This window comes from Ictalurus punctatus, chromosome 4 (genome assembly GCF_001660625.3).
Source record: "Ictalurus punctatus breed USDA103 chromosome 4, Coco_2.0, whole genome shotgun sequence".
NCBI lineage: Eukaryota > Metazoa > Chordata > Actinopteri > Siluriformes > Ictaluridae > Ictalurus > Ictalurus punctatus.
Genome location: NC_071284.1, coordinates 5,370,001 through 5,389,869, shown reverse-complemented (window position 1 = coordinate 5,389,869; position 19,869 = coordinate 5,370,001). Strand labels below are relative to the sequence as shown.

General features: G+C 38.3%; 1 protein-coding gene across 1 annotated transcript in view; it reads right to left on the bottom strand.

Annotated features, from left to right (window-relative positions):
- Positions 1–19,869, bottom strand: part of abcc8b (ATP-binding cassette, sub-family C (CFTR/MRP), member 8b) — a 34,658-nt gene that overhangs the window by 11,100 nt on the left and 3,689 nt on the right. The window contains exons 5-25 of the mRNA XM_047154608.2: positions 19,383–19,549; positions 17,092–17,334; positions 15,926–16,114; positions 14,097–14,261; positions 13,085–13,240; positions 12,681–12,815; positions 10,847–11,009; positions 10,495–10,535; positions 10,249–10,400; positions 9,169–9,277; positions 8,936–9,070; positions 8,776–8,848; positions 8,293–8,398; positions 8,159–8,191; positions 7,024–7,062; positions 6,829–6,927; positions 4,822–4,906; positions 4,661–4,741; positions 3,623–3,760; positions 2,824–2,937; positions 1,687–1,768 (exon numbers count right to left, since the gene is read on the bottom strand). Of these exons, the coding sequence (XP_047010564.1) occupies positions 1,687–1,768; positions 2,824–2,937; positions 3,623–3,760; positions 4,661–4,741; positions 4,822–4,906; positions 6,829–6,927; positions 7,024–7,062; positions 8,159–8,191; positions 8,293–8,398; positions 8,776–8,848; positions 8,936–9,070; positions 9,169–9,277; positions 10,249–10,400; positions 10,495–10,535; positions 10,847–11,009; positions 12,681–12,815; positions 13,085–13,240; positions 14,097–14,261; positions 15,926–16,114; positions 17,092–17,334; positions 19,383–19,549 (2,505 nt within the window). The remainder of the gene's footprint in view (positions 1–1,686; positions 1,769–2,823; positions 2,938–3,622; positions 3,761–4,660; positions 4,742–4,821; positions 4,907–6,828; positions 6,928–7,023; positions 7,063–8,158; positions 8,192–8,292; positions 8,399–8,775; positions 8,849–8,935; positions 9,071–9,168; positions 9,278–10,248; positions 10,401–10,494; positions 10,536–10,846; positions 11,010–12,680; positions 12,816–13,084; positions 13,241–14,096; positions 14,262–15,925; positions 16,115–17,091; positions 17,335–19,382; positions 19,550–19,869) is intronic.

Genomic DNA, 19,869 nt, shown 5'->3' with positions numbered 1-19,869 from the left:
TAAACATCTTCAAGAGTTGATACATGTAGTAATGCAACGATGCTCTTCATGCACAGCAAAAGCCTCATTGTTAAAAGAACACCAAATTTGAGTTGAGTTTATGCAGATGAAACTGAAATAACACCAAAGAAGTTGTTGAGATTTGTACACAGAAGCAGCGCAGGTTATAACAGTGGTATTCAAGTGAAATTTGTGAAGGTCCAGTTGATATAACTCCTTGCTTGCAAAGGTCTGGATATGGAATTAACATGACTGAATGGTGACAGCAGTTACCTTTTAATGTTTAACCATTTGGCCTTATTAACTTTAAGAGAAAGAAAAAAAAGAGCTTGGTGTGGGAACCGTTGTTTATCGCTAAATAACTTCCACAAATGGATAATAAGTACTTTTAAAAAATGTTAGTGATGGCAAATGCTGTGGTGTTCGAGCTATTAAAAAAAAACTCCAGGACATGTTTTTGTTTGAAAATAAATAACTTCAGTATAGTAACAGTAACTCCGTTTTGTGTCGGGTTGGGTTTTATTCCTTACTTACTGTATATTATATTACAGCATACTATATTAATATTCGACATATTGTAAACTCTTTCAACTTTTATGTTCAAATTTATTTTTGTGACACCTAATACACTAATAGTTTTATTTTGTCCTAGGGGTATGCAAACTTTTGCTTTCTACTGTATGTATAACGATGAAAAATTAGGTTATAAATGACATATTTTCATGCAATCATTAAAATACTTATAAATCCACACTTGTGTTGCCTGTATATGGTCAATACATCTGAACTGTGGGAAAAAAATAAAAATAAATTAAAAAATCTTTCAAATTGATTTTTCATTCATAATTCCTAAACATCCCAATTGTGCGAGAGAAGATGCAGAGAAGCATGCCATTCCAACCTTTAACCTCTCTGACAGTCAGAGAAGAGGCTGGAGATATCCCAAAAGTCCACACAGGGGAAGCCATGATGGAAAAAACAACAACAGATATAGAGCACAGTACAACTTTAAGCACGCACACACACACACACTCTGCACAAAAAATCAAAGCACTGTAAGAACAGGATACAGTAAAAGCTTTGTTAGTCATTCATTCCATTATGAATACTGGTAACATATAAAGATATGATCTTAGTGATGTTTTACAAACTAGTCTTAAAACTATTACAATTAAGGGTGTAATTATTCTGTATACTTGTGTGATAGTATACCCTGATAAGCAACCCTGAAATAGTCATAGCATTACATTTAGATTGGATTTATCCATTTAGAAGTATAGATTGATGACATCACACATAATATTATTTCCATGTGTAGCATTCACTTCAATATGTGGTAGAAGATTTGCCATAATTTCTAAAGCAGGGTGAAAATCATGGTATGAATCGATTCTAGAAGATTCCAGAACCATATAATGTAACACCTGCACTACACATTATATCTGCAGCGTCAAACGGTATTTTAAAGGCCTATAACGGAACTTATTACGACTCGCTTCTGAATCTGTCCAGTTAACGACCACAAACGTCATTAACGTGTGGATTCATGTCGGTCATTGCGGGCTTCATTTTATTCACTGATGGTATGAATAAGTATTGATTATCTTTAAAACATCTGTAGTGTTTTTGTTTGAGCGGGTAACATATTTGTCATTTCTGATGTGTATATACATGTTGAGTCTTTACCTTCTTCCTCATCCTCTGTGGCAAGTGTGTCTCTGGAGTACATCCTCCTGAAACTCTTCCTCTTCAGCTCCACAGAGTTCTCCTGTCAGGGAAAAAAAAAAACAGAGTCCATGGTGAACTTTTCTCAGTAAACCTGACATCTGGCCATCGGGGAATTAAATGAAAACCTGGAAAATGATATATATTTTTTTCGTTCCATTCAGGGATCAAATTTTCTACACTGCTCAATTAGTGCAACAGCTCTCTATATGGGCCAAACATCCATTTCTTTGATAGAAAAATGCTTGAAAAGTGAATACAATTTTGAAAATGCCCGCATTTGTTTCTCACTCAAGTTGGTGATTTGGATTCCTATAGAGGAATGAATTAAATAACCCTTTAAGGTGTTAGATTGATGGGGGCATGGTGGCTTAGGTTAGCATTTTGCCTCGCACTGCTGGGGTTGGGGGCTCGAATCCCGCCTCTGCTCTGTACGTAGAGCTTGCATGTTCTCCCCATGTTTTGGGGGTTTCCTCTGGATACTCTGGTTTCCTCCCCCAGTCCAAAGACATGCATTGTAGGCTGATTGGCATTACTAAATTGTCCGTGGTGTGTGAATGGGTGTGTGATTGTGCTCTGTGATGGGTTGGCAGCTCGTCCAGGGTGTACCCCACCTTGTGCCCCGAGTTCCCTGGCATAGGCTCCAGGCCCCCCGTGACCCTGTGTAGGATAAGCAGTATGGAAAATGGATGGATGGAATGTATGGATGTACTACTGGTATAACCACGTGTTCCTATAGAATAATTTGTAATTGTCTGCTCTCAAGTACAAAACCATATGTATAACAAATATTACACCGAACTGCAGTCAAACAGTTAATATATAATAATATTAAAAATACTAATTGTTATAGAGACAAGAAAAAAGAGCAAAAGTGGAAGCACTATATACCATGGACTGCTATTACACCTGTCCCAAATCATTGTCAGAATTCATTTCTGATGACCTCTGTGGAAGGATTAAGCTTAAGATATGAAATCAGGTCAAACAATGAGACATTTTACTGCCTTCATGTTGTCACACTGATTTGCAGTCCACTTTTCCTCCCATCAAATTCACCATTCCTTAACCTCATAGAAGAGCTTATCATTTCATCACCTTATCTTTTCTGTTCATCAGGGTTTTCCAGTGTTCAAACAGCTCAGGCTCGGCACACTGGATGTCCTTTAAGGTGCCTTGTGTCTGGACTGTCCCATCCTTCATGGCTATAATCTTAGGGATCGTAGAAAGAAAATATAATATATGTATGGAGTAATATACTATAATAAATTCATGGTGTGAGAACAGTACAAAAAAAAAAAAACCCCACAAACAGCAGATGATAAAGAAAGCTAGACTAGATGAAGTCAAATCTACAGTCAGATGCTTAAGACTACACTCGGAAAGGTCTTTTTCTTTTTTTAAACCTTCTTTCAACTTAATAGACTGGTAACACTATGATATCACTTTGCATGAAGTGGAGAAGTGTGCACAAGCTTTCAATCAGCTTCTGTACTTCAGAGTCAGATCAGTAGCGCATGGCAGCTCAAAGAGACAGATCCAAACTTGTTTTTTGGACATGAACATGGCATTTAAACCTCCCAGACGATACTGTAGACTTTGCATCCTCCACCCATCATTAAGCTGAATTATCATCAATAAGCTATAAGGAGTTTCTGCGTTACTGTGTGCTCTCAGTTAATCAGCAATTTCATGTGAGTTGCCAGTTTGTCCACACAAGCACATTTTAAGAATTGGTATGGCCATAAATAGTGTAATATGTTACACATACTTATTATTTTGCAAATTTATTACACTGATTTATTTACTTTCATTGTTAGCAGTTAAGTGAAGTGCAGTTTGGTGCGTTATTTGCTGCACAAATATATACCGTATATATTAGATGTGTGGTTCTCACCCAGTCTGCATGTGGTAAGTACTGCAGTTTGTGTGTGACCAGCACCACCGTCCTTTTCTCCTGTCTGAGGAACTTTAGAATTCCCTCCAACATCAGGTGGTCACTCAGGTGGATGTCCAGGGCTGAGAATGGGTCATCCTAACGATAACATACAATTGTATCGGTTTGTATACACTAGGGATGTAACCAAATACAGTTAATGTGGCATGAACAGATAGGGTTCTAAGAGGATATAAATACAAGGCGAACAAGTGGAAGGTGTTTATTTTCATGAAGGTGGTCAGATAGGACGCTCACAAGACAAACAAAAAGCATGTTCATTACCATAAACATTTGCCTCTGCATTCATTCATCCTTAGTACCTGCCCGGTCAGGGCCACAGGGGTTTAGGGTATTAGTTTGTTTATATTCAGTTTAGGTCATGCCCACTTGGCATTTAAATTTGAATACAAATACAGATTATTTGTAGCAATAGAAATTGAATCATCCATGCATGGATGTTTATCATTATCACTGAATGAGTGAAATAAGTGCTACTAAAGTCTAGAAGAATATGAGATTTTGTGAATTTCTAAATCGAATATGTTTCTTTGCCCCACTAGAGTATGGCTAATACGAGACATACAGTACTGTATATTTGGTCTTTTTTTGTAGCATTTTTTTCCTTATTTATTTATTTATTTATTTATTTATTGATTTATTTATTTATTTATTATAAAGGTTTAGGTGATAACTTGCAGGGATTGTTTGGAGGCAATTACTACTCCCCATCTGCCATCCACACATGGCTATAACACGGCCGGGATTCAAACTCACATTTCCTGACAATATCGGGAACGCTTAAAATACTGAGCCACACGGGACCCTATACCTCTTTTTTTTTAAGTATACATCTCAATACAGCCTAAAGCTGGTTTTAGACTGTGTGATTACAGCAGTCTTTTACGATTACTACTTATACTGTACAAGACGATCCGAATGAAATCATGGCTGAATTCTCTGTGTGAACAGACTGTATGTAAACATGTTCGGACTCACCAAGAACACCACTTTAGATTGCTGATAAAGAGCTCTGGCTACACTGATACGCTGCCGCTGGCCACCAGAAAGAATAATGCCCTGAGAAAGAGACAGAGAAACCTGAACAAATACACATGCGTACACATATATATACAACCAACACACACACAAATACATACCCTCTCTCCAACCACCGTTTGATCTCCTTGGGGAAGTGTGTCGATATCAGGCTGGAGCTGGCATGCTTCGATCACTTCTGCATACCTGAAGAGAAAATGTATTTAAATGACTATGCAAATTTGCTGTCTTCTGACCTTCATGAATATCGTTTTTACTGCCAATATTTACTCCCTGTCTTCTGCATATAATTCATTCATTCTCCACTCCTATAAGAAGGTTGAAAGTTCTTCAAATACTATTGGAGTGTCAAACAGACACTATTTGCCTGCAGCACAACTTGCATAAGCTTCAGCGCACTTTTCAATGATTTTGCGGGACAACTAGGGCACTTAATAAAGAAATCTCGTGGAGGATTTAATATGGCAGGTCACCCATTTTGCGAAGGGGCTTTAAAGCCCTATTCAAGCAGCATTAGTTTCACATGTGTAGGCAAGGCAAGACAAATATACACACCGTATTTACACTTTTTTAAAATACTGACATATATTAATGTAATGCATATAAGCCTACATATAATGCATCCACCTACAGTATATTCTCCATTATGAATCACATCATTCACCAACCAGAAAGAGACAACTATTAAATAAATATGGAAAAGAAACTTAAACTAGCCAATGACATAAAGAATTTACATAAACATTTTTTACTCAAATATGTTAGTCATTTACGCAGAAAACGTTTTCCAAAACTAAATTTACACTGTACATACATTTAGCATTGACCGCAAACCGAGCTCCGCTATATTGACAAATGTCTCAAACTGTGTCACAACTCACAATCTCGTAACTGTAAGAAAATTCGGACTTCCAAAGTGATGAATAGCAGAAATGTGTGAACACACATTAACCTTCATTTTTGCTCTTCTCCAGTGTCTGTTGCTAGTCTTGACTTTAGAGAAACTGATATTTGAACTTATATTTGACCAATTTTAAATGAAAATTTCTGGAATCAAGAAAGAGTAGACAAAAGAGTCAAATATCAGCCATTATTAGCAAGTAACATTGATATAAACTGTAATCATTTGGCCATCACATGTCTGACATTAGCATTATCATGTCAGAACATAACCTGCCTTTGGTTAGCCATGGAGCGTAAATTACTGTAGTGATGAACACCGGTAAAAGCCAGGGTTGGCACAAACTAAACTGAAACTGACCTGGCTAGCCACCTAAACCAGCTTCATGGTAGAGGCCCCAGGACTATTTGTCCCTAAATATCCCTCATGTATCCCCAAATATCACTGAGCAAGAGTCTCTACAAAAAAAAGCTTTTAGTGTAAAAATTGCTTTGGGTCAGATGACTACACTCCATACTGTTTTCACATGGGAACTAGCTATTATAATGACTGAAAATAAGGCCTACTGGAGTAGGCCACTGAAGAGACATATAAGTATTGTACTAGAGATGTCGCCCTTAGAAAAAGAAAAAAAAAGCACCTAAATACAGCTTCAGAGACTGCAAAGATTGTCTTTCTATTTCAGAATAGACCCTATCCTCGAATATCCTTCTCCACAGGTTTACAGAAATATCCAACAACCCTAAAACCATCACAAAAATGAGCTCATAGCTCATTCATTTATTATTACAAGACTTTTAACATTGTAAGTACATGCAATTTTAAAATCATTGGTATACATCAGTGGCTGATACTCACAATACAAAAAAGCTTAGAAAAAAGGATTAGAGTAGTGTAAGCAAGAAATGACGTTTGTGTTTATTGGATTCTAACGGCTAAAAATCCACAAGCGTGGAAAATTTTTTTGGTCATTTCCCAGAAGGCAATTTTCTGTGTAGACAAAGACGTTTCAATTTGTTTTCAAGGTCGAGATGGAAACCGGCAGAATGAGGTATTGTGTTTGTGCAGAGAAGTGTGCTTGCTCTGCTGAAGCACAGCGCACATTTCTATCTATCAGCAGCCCTGGCTTTTCACATGACTAACCATGAAGAGAAGGAAACAGGAAGAACACTGATAACTACTCAATCAGAGGTGTATTGCTCTGCACCTTTTCTTGTTAGGGGCCATGTCGAACAAGATGTTCTCCTCCACTGTGGCATTGAGGAGCCATGGCCTCTGGGAAGCATAGGCCACTGAAGCTCTCTTCCTACAAATCAGAGCCATGTAGTGTCATGTAGGAATAGTAATGTACTGAAACTGAATCAATAATTTGCTTGCGCTGAACTGTATATACATTACGTACTCGGGTGCTTTTGGGCCAGGGACATGATTAACAGACAACCTTGAGACAAGAGGAAAAGAAGATCATTCAAAAATCAACTTCTAGAAAAGAAAATTATTGCATTACAAATTAATTGACCCCCCCCCCCCCCTTAATTTATTCATTTTGAATGCAATAATTTTTCTTCTGTAAACAGAGAGATATTAGATACTAGATAGATGTAGATCCAAAAGATTAATAGATAGTGCTAATATTATACTGTATGTCTGATGTGACTAGGGTTAAGATTAGTGGTTAGAATTAAGGTTAAGGGTTAGAGCTTTGGGGTTAGAATTAAGGTTAAGGGTTAGAGCTTTGGGGTTAGGATTAAAGTTTAAGGTTAGAGGTTTGGGGTTAAGATTAAGGTTTAGAGGTTTGGTTTTAGGATTAAGGTTAAGGGTTAGAGCTTTGGGGTTAGGATTAAAGTTTAAGGTTAGAGGTTTGGGGTTAAGAGTAAGGTTTAGAGGTTTGGGGTTAGGGTTAAGATTAAGGTTTAGAGGTTCGAGGTTAGGATTAAGGTTTAAGGTTAGAGGTTTGGGCTTAAGATTAAGGTTTAGAGGTTTGGGGTTAGGATTAAGGTTAAGGGTTAGAGCTTTGGGGTTAGGATTAAAGTTTAAGGTTAGAGGTTTGGGGTTAAGAGTAAGGTTTAGAGGTTTGTGGTTAAGATTAAGGTTTAGAGGTTTGGGGTTAGGATTAAGGTTTAGAGGTTTGGGGTTAAGATTAAGGTTTAGAGGTTTGGGGTTAAGATTAAGGGTTAGAGGTTTGGGGTTAGGATTAAGGTTTAGAGGTTTGAGGTTAGGATTAAGGTTAAGGTTTAGAGGTTTATGGTTAAGTTTAAGGTTTAGAGGTCTGGGGTTAGGGTTAAGATTTAGAAGTTTGGGGTTAGGGTTAAGATTAAGGTTTGGGGTTAGGATTAAGATTAAGGTTTAGAGGTTTGGGGTTTGGGTCTTTCTTCTTTAGTACATTTCCCCACACTGTTACCAACGTTTTTTTAAGGCAGAGAAATACTGTAACAATAGAAACACATTTATTCATATGTAATCATTTTCTATAAAATGGATGTCCTTCAGATTGAAAAATCTCAGGTTGGAGCCATATGCAAATTCCTGTACTAAACCTGTTAGTCTCTTCCTCTTCCTGATCTGGTAATCTGTTGGGTGTAAATACAAAATATATATAATTACCTTAAGTTAAATGAAAATTATATATAAACACAGCAAAGCAGTGGTTGATGAGTGATATGTGTGTTACTTGTTCCATGTCACACTTCCTGAGATCTTCTGCATTTCCCCCAGAGCAGCTAACAGTAGGGAGGATTTTCCACATCCTACCTGCCCTACAATCATAGTCAACGCACCTATAACACACACACACACACACACACACACACACACACACACACACATTAAGGAATTACCTAGCAAAATGTACCATTTATCTTCAGTACTATTTGTCTTCCAACACAACCCACTCTGGAACCCCAAGTCTATCCTGGGAACACTGGGAGCAAGATGGGAATACACCCTGGATAGGGTGTCAGTCCATCACAGGGCACCTTGCACACACATTAACACCTAGGGACAATTTAGTATAGCTAGTCCACCTACTGCCATGTTTTTGGAAGGTGGGAGGAAACCAGGGAACCCAGAGGAACTGCACACCGACACGGAGAGAACATGGAAACCTCCACACAAATAGGGACCCTGGAGCTGTGAGGCTCAATAAACAACTTACCAAAAGGAACTTTTATGTCAATGTTGGTCAGAGTGGGACATCCCTGAGTCCAAGTAAAGTAGCCATTCACGATCTATGGTATATAGTATAGTCATTATTTAACATTGATTCGAATAAAACCAACAGCTCTAGCTGGAAATGACTTGGAAACGATTTCTACCTTGAGACAGATATTCTCCTCATTTACAACAGACATGTTCAGGTTCAGATCCTGCTGTGGTAGCTTACTGTTCTTGTCCTGTTTGGCTTTGTTCTTCCGGTTAACCAGCTTTGAGGCCTGGAGCTGCAACATGTACTGGGAAAGGACAAACAGTAAGCTTAGTCTTGTTAATGCAGATTTGGTATTTGCCTTCACATGTGAATATTCTCTTGAAAATTGAAGCATGTACTCACAACTGACTTTATGTTACTGTGGTTGTTTGTATCGGTTGGCGTGGGGGTTTTGGGTTCTTGATCAAGTTCAATCTCCTCACTAGCAAAGAACTCGCTAAGTTTCTGCACACTAAAACAGAGTTATAACACAAACACTTGGTCTTCTTCTAGAATATTTACCAAACGTCTAACATATTTCTTGGAAAGTATCCTTCTGTCAGTATAAAGGGATGCTTTACACTAAAGATTTGTAATGAACTACAAAAAAAGTTTGAAGTTCAAAGACAAAGACTGCTAATTAATGCTGAAGGACCACACCTACCATTAAAACACTAACAAGCATATAAATTATAATGTTGCGATCATAATAACAAATGATAAGTTATGACACTTTGCCAAAGTGTCTCTTGAATGCTCCTAGGAGATGTACCTGACAGTAATCCTTATCATGTCTGGTATTCCGGGTTTACTACTAATTAGTATAAGAAAACTTGAGTGTGTGCGTGTGAAAGGCAGGAAGGAAGGAAGGAAGTGATTAAGGAAATGCAGATGGAAGTGGGGAAGGAAAGTAGGAAGTGTTGAAGTGCGGAAAAAAGGAAGGCAGTGCGGAAGAAAAGAAGTAATTGTGGAAGGAAGTGCAGAATGAAGCGCAAAAGGAAGGAAGGACGGAAGGAAGGAAGGAAGGAAGGAAGGAGTCCCAACCCTTAAGCTTACACATATAAATTAAGTATAGCTTTTCCTTCATTTTCTTATGTAATCTAAATATATATTTTTTCATAGATATTGCTTAATTATATCATGTCAGCTTTCAATTAAGCAGATTAAGGACAAAAGCATGTACTGTTATAGGAAAATGATCAGGGACTAGGTAGTGTGATATGACTGTTATCACCATGAAGTTAGCTATTTTCATATAACAGCAGGACTTAATATTTCCATATAAATTCCTGAGATGTTGTGTTCCACTTATACCACAACTGGCCACGCCTTTTCACTCTCGTAAAGCTAACAGGACAAAAAACGAATGCAGCTCCTTACCGATCGCAAGAATTCAACAGTGCAACAGGGAAATTATGATTATGACCAGAGATGGTCAGTCACCTTACAAGTGCTTTAACAGTTGAGTGTAGTACACTAGAAAGCAGGAAGAGGGGCGTGACCAAGATGTGGAAGAGTGAGAGAGAAGCAAATGCCACAGCAGGAGAGAGAGCAGTGTCTGTAGAGCTGTGTACGTAGGCATGTACTACAAACGTCTGAGGAGACACAGCAAAATGCAAACAGTTTATATTTTAGACATGATGTGTCAGTCAGGAGAGATCTGAGGCATGGAAAGAGCAGCGAACTTACTGTAAGAACTGCTGCGATTGGAATGGCTGCGTTAATGAAAACTGGAAGGAAAAAAGCACAGAGTTTAAGACTTTGTATTTCGAGAGCTCTCTCTTGGCTGGGAAATTAATAGGATGCCTTACTGCTCAGACCATTGGCATTTTTAAAGCTCAACTTAAGACTTACTTTTTTAAACTTGCATTTGACTGCTGATGTCTACTTTTATTATTATTATTATTATTATTATTATTATTATTATTATTATTATTATTAACTTTTATCATTTTTTCTTTTTTCTGTGTACTGCTTATTTTGAGAAGCTGCTTTTAAAGGCGCGTTATAAAATAAAGTTTATTATTATTATTATTATTACTGGAGAGGGATGTGTAGAGGGCGAATGCTCGAAGGCTGGTCAGCTCTTTTTTTCTCGTCTCCTCCACACTGGATCTAAAGATGTGCTCCCAGGCATATAATTTCAGCAGCTTGATGCCCCTCAACATCTCATTAGTCTTCTTCAGTCTCTCACTGGAGTACTCCTGCAACACACATACATACACACACACACACACACACACACACACACACACAATGTGTGTTTCATGGTGTGGTTTCATGGTTCCTTTGCAAAGAACTCTTGCTCCAGCGTATAATCTCACTTGCATGTAGTTAAAGTAATCATTTATAATCCCACTATCCAGTGTCACTCAGAAGATGACGGGTTCCCGTTTGAGTCTGGATTCTCTCAACGTTTCATCTTTATGTATTTTCAGAGGGTTTTTATTATTTATTTATTTATTTATTTATTTATTTATTTATTTATTTTTACTTGCCATTGTTACATTTGGCTTGCTCAGTAGGTATATAAATTATATCTGCATCTGGATTTCTCTAAAGCTGCTTTGTGACAGAGGCTAATGTTAAAAATGCTATGCAAATTAAAATTGCATTGAATTGAGTTGAATTTTGTCATACAGGCGAGGTAAATTATGACCCACCTCTTTTGCTCATGGTTGTGTGAGATCATGGTCTACTGCAAGTCTTCTTCAACTTGTGAGATTTTATTATTTATATCTTGCGGTTATGCTTGAAGTACCAACACTAACTCCAAACGCTGGCTTGTTCTAATCTGTGTTCACTTCTAACAAAGTAGGATTGGCCCAAATATTGTCACATCAAAATTTTTCCACCCGTGTCATGTAAACACAAAAATCAGATTTTTTTGTTATCCATGCTGAGCCAAGCTAACTTTTTTATTTTATTTCACACACCAGGACAAATCAGATTTATTTCTTAAATCCGATTTTTAGACTGAGCATTGCAAATGATTTCAAATTACAAGTGACCACGTCCAACCTGATTGTTCAGACTGCAATTACATTGACTCGCATTTGCCCAAAGGTTGTTATAGCAACACTGGGTGAACATACAAGGTGGATACAAATTTTTTAAAATTGTTCCCAGGAGCATTTTCATCAGAAATGTGGCATTCATGAAAATTCAGTTAGTTGTGAAAAATGTTCATATCCTACAAGAGCTCATGAGTTCACTAATATGAACCTGGACCAATTGCTCTCAGATTGTATGATTGGTGATTATTTACTGCAATTTTTATACATGGCTTACACTTTCATGTTGAATAGCTTATTTATTTCAATTGCATGCACAATTGAACACGTTATTCAAACTTTTGTGAAACTCTCATTTCATATTAATGACCTGAATAAAAGAAATCCATGAATTAAGATAAACAAAACTACAATTAAAACATTAAAAAAACAAACAAACATGTGTGTGTGTGTGTGTGTGTGTGTGTGTGTGTGTGTGTGTGTGTGTGTGCACTGCAGTGGCTGAGCTATATTACTGGAAGATTTAATGCATGCCAAATTTCGGTCCTCTTTCAATGTTTAGTTGTCATTTAATTATTTTCAACTCATCATGACTGAATGTAAACCAAGTATGCTGTGAAAACACTTGGTAATTTATGAAGAAAATCCCAAAACTTTTGTAAAAATAGTGGAAATCTTTAGTTTGGTATGACCTATATCAACTTTACTAAATGAGCCCCCATGTCCAGTCACAGTTTTAAATGTATTCTGTGCAGAGAAGAATGACAGACAAGGTTACACATGGTCCTGTTCTAAGCTACCTTCATGTTCGTTCTAGTCAATATTCTCGTGGCGAAGAAATTTGATGAGTTTGATGCTCACCAGTGTGCTTTTCTGCGTTCGTGAAAGCTGTGTGGCGACAAAGTATTGCATCGGGGCAAGAACAGCGATCACTGCAGCTCCAATCAGAGCACTGATCCCCAAAAAGTAGTACAGCAGGATCACGCCAATAGTGATCTGTTAAGAAAAATACTATAGTGCTTCACTAAATCAGATGTATGTAACCTTCTCCATCATTTTTAGCTAATTTCATTAGAATGATGGAAATACTGTATAAGGTTGTACCTGATATTAATTTTTTTTATATACACCTAGATCTATATAACTCTACGGTCATGATATATCATTACATTTTTTTGTTAAGCGTATCTGTCAATATTGGATGATATAACCTTCTAACAATCTATGATACTGGCGGTTAAAATGTATAAATGCTTGGCTCTCACCTGCACTGGCATGGCACACAGGTTGGGACAAAGAAAGAAGAACCACATGAGCTGCTCTGTGTCTCTGGCCACCAGATTACAGATCTGAGAGATGGTCATGTCTCCCATGGACATGTTGGAGGTACTCAGGCGCATGATCTTATTGTAGATCTTACACTGAAAATATCAAACGTAGATGATGGCCCACATATCAACATGGAATAGCACTCATAAAAGCATGAATTTGGCAGGGTGAGGGCAAATGTTACATTTGGGGCAAATTATGGTGCAACATATAAATGGCATTCAGGCATTATGGATTGAATTTGTGGATTGATTCCAAAGCTACACAATTGGGCTGATTTCCTTTGTCGTAACTGACTGTAGGTGGATAAAACAATGTGTGAAAACCAGATCTGACTTACTTTCATAAAACATTTCAGTCATTTAAGTAGGAAGTAAAATTTGGGCTTGAAGTGCACTTTCTTAATACTGATTTAAAAAGAAAAACCCCAATATAATGGTGCACTGTGTGTTCAAACATATTTCTATCATGACCTTTTTCAGCAATTTGTGCTACAATAGCTCTTCTGTGGGATCAAACAAGACAGGCCAGCCTTCACTCCCCAGGCGCATCAGTAAGCCTTGGGCACCCATGACCCTGTCACGAGTTCACCGGTTGTCCTTCCTTGGACCACTTTTGTTAGGTACTTACACCCCACAAGACCTGCCGTTTTGGAGATGCTCTGACCCAGTCACCTAGCCATCACAATTTTCCCCTTTGCTCAGATCATTATGCTTGCCCAATTTTCCTGCTTCTAACAGATCAACTTCAAGAACTGACTGTTCACTTGCTACCCAATATATCCCACCCCTTGACAGGCGCTACTGTTATGAGACTCAGAATAGATTTCTATATGCTATTGATATTTACTTGCTCATAGTATTGTTAGTAATTTTGCACAATTAAAATATTCAATAACTCGAACAAATCGAATAAATAAATGTGTATTTGAATGGTTGATATAAAAACCTGGATGGCTCCCCTGATTTTAATGCCAGTCTCTATGGCGGCGTAGTAGGAAGCCTGCAGGAATGTCCTCTGAAGGAGCAGAGCTAGGAAAAGCAGTACTGCCAACACATAGGCGTTCGCTAAAAAAGCCTGAGAGGAAATGAACTGGATGCCTAGCAGCTTGACCTGTAACACAGACAGACAAACAATGTGATAGTGTGACAGTGTGCATACACAGCAGCACAATTTGGATATCACGGATATTTTAATCACAGACCCAGTCCAATATTAATAACAGATAATAGTACGAAGATAAAATAGTATGCATTTTAGTTAAAAATGCTCAACTGTACAGTTTATGTTGCATGCTATTGTTGTGTATAAAAAGAGTATAAAACAGAAATTAAAGCTGCAAGCAGCATTTTCGGGGGCCAAGCACCCAGAATCGGTGAGCCGGACATACACAGATGTGCTACAATTATTGTATAAGCAATCGCAGGAAAGCAGAGCCATAACTATAGGCAAAGGGTTTGTAGTTTAATGCATTTGCCAATCCGTTATGGGTGAACGGTTTGGAATATCAGAGTCTCTTTGAGAACTTTTGTTTAGACAAGTTTCAAGATGATGTGCGCCAAATTTGGTGAAGATTGGACAAACGTTGGAGGACGAGTAACAAAAACAGAACTAAGATGGAAGCATTTTTGGCATATTATTGTAACTTTTGACCAGTTAGTGGTGCTGTCATGAAATTTGTTGCATAGCCTCAGGGCATTGTCCTGAAGCTGCTGACCAAGACTTTTGTCAGTGTGCAAGGTTGTTGCTGAGATACAGCCTCAGTTTTTGTTTTGCGGCTTCGCCGTCAGATTTGTTGGAACATTATGGGCAAACAGTTTGGAATATCAACATTCTTTTGTTCTGAATATGATGTACACAAAATTTGGTGATGATTGGACAAAATGTGTAGAGTAAAAACAGTTTCTGAAAAAGTGACGTCATAGGGTGCGTTGAACTCGTCTTGACCCAGCAAGTCCAGTGACGCCTGGCTTTTAAATTTTATGAACGTTATACCGTTATGACCATAAACACACTTCCAAATTAAGAAGTGTTAGAGGGTTGGAAGCATTTGGCCCAAATTTGGTCAGAACAATCAGTGTGCCAGATTTCACAGCTTTTTACCAGACGGTTCTATGGGCTAATAAGAGCCCCTGAGACCAAAGACCACACATCAAATACTCCATCACTGCCTGAAGCAGCAAATTAATAAGCATATGCTAAATGACATCTTACACTGATTAGAATAACCAGTACGTAATATATTATATTGTTTTTTTTTTTTGTGCAGTCAGGCATGAGCATGCTTTAAGGCCATTCTTGTTAATACGTGTACATTAATGCAGCCATACAGGCCCTTAATATACTTGTAATCAACACACATAATTGTTCTGTGAGTACGTGATCTCCACACAGTGTTCAGAATTAGTAGATTATAAGCAACGTGTGTCATGCTGACATCTTGCTTTAATCCTCTTGCTCTCTTTACCAAAAACCGACATCTCACTGATGCAGGCCGTCTTGGATTTTATATCAAACGGCTACAAAATGTCACAAATGGTTCAGTGCATCTTTTATTCTGCAAAATGAATCAGTATTTAAGAATAAAGACTTGACTGAGCTGAAATACTCTGTTAGTTGTGCTAAAAAGTTAGCCAAACCCTTTCAAAATAAAGACTTTATACATTATTGTTTTTCACACACACAAAAAATAAATCAAAAGTTGCTCCCCGAACTTATGTTCTTTGTTTGTAACATTAAAAATGTTTCTTTAAACTGGATAATATGCATGCGGATACCGGTGGTTTGATGGTGTGATTATCACTGCTGATGTGGTGGACGATGCCGGAGATGCAGAGTGGCCCGGTGAAGCCCAGTAGGTCTGCCACGAAGCGGTGAGTGATGCTGAGGAGCAGAGGGCCTCCAAATCCCTGCCTCAGAGCGTACCATATCAACCGTGGGCCTCGTGCAGGGATCATGCCTCGCTCCTACACCACACACACACAAATTTTGAAATGTTAACACTGTATCAACATAGGAATGGAACTTTATGAGCACTACAGTAAATACAGTACTGTGCAAAAGTCTTAGGCACATGCAAAGAAGTTTCTACACAATAATAATAATATACTTTATTAAAAAATACTATAAAGTGCTTCTTTTTAAAATGAGTTGTCTCAGGTACGGTATAATTTGCTGGTAAGTTTTACTGAGCATCATGGAGAATCTGCCACAGTTCTTCTGGAGACTCTAACTGTCGCACGTCCTTTTTTTGCATGCAAAACCCAGCAACCATCATATTGTTTCCTTCAAAATGTTTGGAAATATAAACTTTTATAAATTGTTATAACAAAAATCCTCTCATACCCCATTTTCTGACCTCAATGATGGCAAACCAAGCAAGCCATGTCAGTGTGCTTGTGAAAGCTAACCTAGCAACCTCCACATGAATGAGGCTAATTTGGCAGTGGGACCATTCTCAAAATAATCAATGATCAAACATGATCAAACATGAAACTGTCTTGGAAAGAGCTTCGTGTGCTCACCAATTTGGTTATTTCCTGGTCACCTTCATCCTAACTTTGATGATGACAATAGTTTAGTGGTTCTCTGCTACTACCCTGAAGGTTGAAAGTTCAAATCATATGCCTGATAGAGAATTTCTCAACACTCTCCTGTTCAGCCATTGGTTTGGATTGAATTCTGCCTGCCAGTCACGTTTGGATAAATGTGTCTTCAGAATGAATACATGTACGTTTTATTTGTAGAAAACAGATAAATAGAGGCATGCTAGTGGGAAAAGTATATGTATTAACTTGCAAATTGATTGCCAATGGTCAAATGTTTTCACCCCATGGTCTCGTTTTTCCACAGAAGCCAGTTTAAGCTTCTCAAATTCTGGATCTTTAACCACAGGGCCTGACATTATTTACAAATATCTATAAATACTCTTGCCTTAGTGTACCTTCTGTGCATTGAAGGCCTTACGTAGCTTCTGGTAGTTGGTGAGCGCTCTCATAGCTATGGGTAGCTTCCCGATGGTTTTCAGGTAGATGGGCTGTTTGTGGGCTGAAGTGATGAATGTGTTCATCCACCAGTATGTGCTCTTGGACAACAGGTTGACGAAAGGCTGAAGGAAACGCACACCAAGGTCCTGCAGGTCCTCAGGAGGCTTCACCTCAGTCGGGTGTGGGAAGAATATGTAGCGCTGGAAAACAAGAGCACCAATTGGACAACAGATTACTTTATTGCTACTCCCATACCATTTAAAGTAATTGTGGATATAGATAACAGAAATAATGATGCATTGGGTGCTTTTTTTTGTTCAAAACCTAAAACAACATAACAAAGATTTACTAACAGAACATGGATCGGTATTCTCCTTTATCAGATAACTGCACTCTTATTTGGCCCAAGAAGAACTTTCTCTTCTTTTGATTAAAAATAGATGGGGTAATCCTGGGTAAAGATTAACTGCACCAGTTAGAAGGCTGTAAATCTTGCAATCTTGCTTTGTCTCTTAAAATCTGTGCAACTCAGTGAGAGAGAGCAAACCAAGCAAGCCATGTCAATGTACAATGTAAAAGCTAACCTAGCACTCCTCATGAATGAGAGTTATCTGGTGGTGGGACCTCTTTCTGATTCTCAAAATCAGCACCAGTAGGTTCACAGCTTCTAGGCAGGTTCAAAACTTATGTTTCGTTTTTGGTGAAATGGTGTCGCAGTCTGGGACTGTCTGAAAGAAGCATGTAAATTAAGCATGCTCATTAGTACATTCATCATTCATTCAACTTTAGCAGTCACTTCTTCCTCGTCACGGTCACGATAGATCCAGACGTGAGATGTATGTCCCATACAACCTGGATGGGACACCAGTCCATAGCAGGGCACCACATACACTCAGTTACACTTTGGGACTATCCACTAACTGGTATGTTTTTTGGGAGGTGGGAGGAAACTGAAGAACCTGGAGGGAACCCATGAGGAACACCCACTAAAACTCCACAAAGACAGTAACCTGAGCTCAGCATTGAACTAAGCCCCTGGAACTGTGAAGTGTCAATGTTATCCCACTAGTATAGTAAGCCATGCCCAATTGGACACTCCTAATCATTGAACTCAAAACTCTTCAGATGTGGCTAAATACGTGGGCAAGGCCTTCAGTGTGCACCAATGTAGCTCTCCAGGACTAGGGAACTAGGTCTGATTGTCAACTACACTGGCGTTTTATTGCCACTGATCGTGAAGTCATGATTATGGATTGTCCATGGATACTCCACAACAGAGAGTCAGATATGTATGCAGTGGCAGCTTGGTAACAGTCACTAAGCAGTAAAGCTCAGCTCTGTATTAAAATACATACATAGAGACTCTCTTTATAAACCATAACTCAACATTGCTCACTTTCTGTAAATAGCAGAGATTTTCTTTCTCTTCGTTCTTTTATTCTCAGTACAAAATGGTCTATTCTCACGGCAAAGGTTATGGCGAGATCCCAAGACCATGGCTTAACCTCTATTCACCTCACCCTGATAAACAGCTTAAAACAGTCTAAAAGGTATGGGTTTATTATCCACCCCCACCCCTGGAGGAGAGGACAGATGGATAGATCTAGGAGAGGACAGATGGACAGATGGATAGATGTATGTCTTTCAAGAACAAACAGTCAGAGTTCATTCTGTGCTGCAATGCCATGTGACCGAAAGATATTACTCAGCTAGCGTAATGCCTTTCTTTTCTTAATCCGGCATAGACTGAAAGGACTATCTGTGGATTAATTTATATAATAGAGAGAGAGACAGACAGAGACAGAGAGAGAGGATCATCATGGACATCACAGGGATAAGTGTCCCTGCTATTTAATTTGATGTGTGAAAGAGTAGCTTATCATAATTCATGTGAAAAGGTTCACTGAAAGGCGATTTTATGTCAGTATTAGCGTTAATATTTATATTAACTGCAAGTGGTTTTGTCTTTAATGCCTTTAAAAATCACAAAAGAAAGAAAATTATTTCTATTTCGTTTCTAGACCAGAATGACCCAGGTTCAGTTTACCTTTGTCTCTGTTTGTACTTTGGGCTATTATTCACCAGACAACAACAAATGATGGCATTAAAGCAATACTTCAACAGCTGCTTGATTTTTCAGTGATACTATTCACACCCAAACACACACACACACACACACACACACACACACACACACACACACACACACACACACTTAATTCCTTACAGTTTCCTAGTGTTCTCTCACCCTGCGCAGTATTACACTGATCTCCACGGTCAGCAGCAGGCCGTAGATTAAAGCCAGCAAGCCTGTGATGCAGAAGCGCAGCTGCCCCAGGCCGATTCCGTGTTCATCGTATTTAGTGAACTTGATAGTTTTGGTCACAAAGGCCAAAATCCAGTAGATGAGCAGAGCTTGATATGAATGGAAATCGCAAAGGGATTACACAGGAAAGCAGATATACATAGAAGCATTTCCTATGAAAAACAATTACTACTGATTTGATAGAGGGCCACTTTTGGACCAACATGTGTGTGAAAACACAAGTGTTGGTTGTCTTTATGTTATTTCTGGCCTATAGTCCAAATATCATTAAAACCAATAAATGTGACTGTTTACAGTTGGGAAATTGTTGCCCCGCATTAGGAGTGTATTGCAATGCCAGTATCTCTATATGTGTCTGTTTAGTGCTCCAAATATCTGTAACTACAGTATATCTGTATGTGCATTCAAA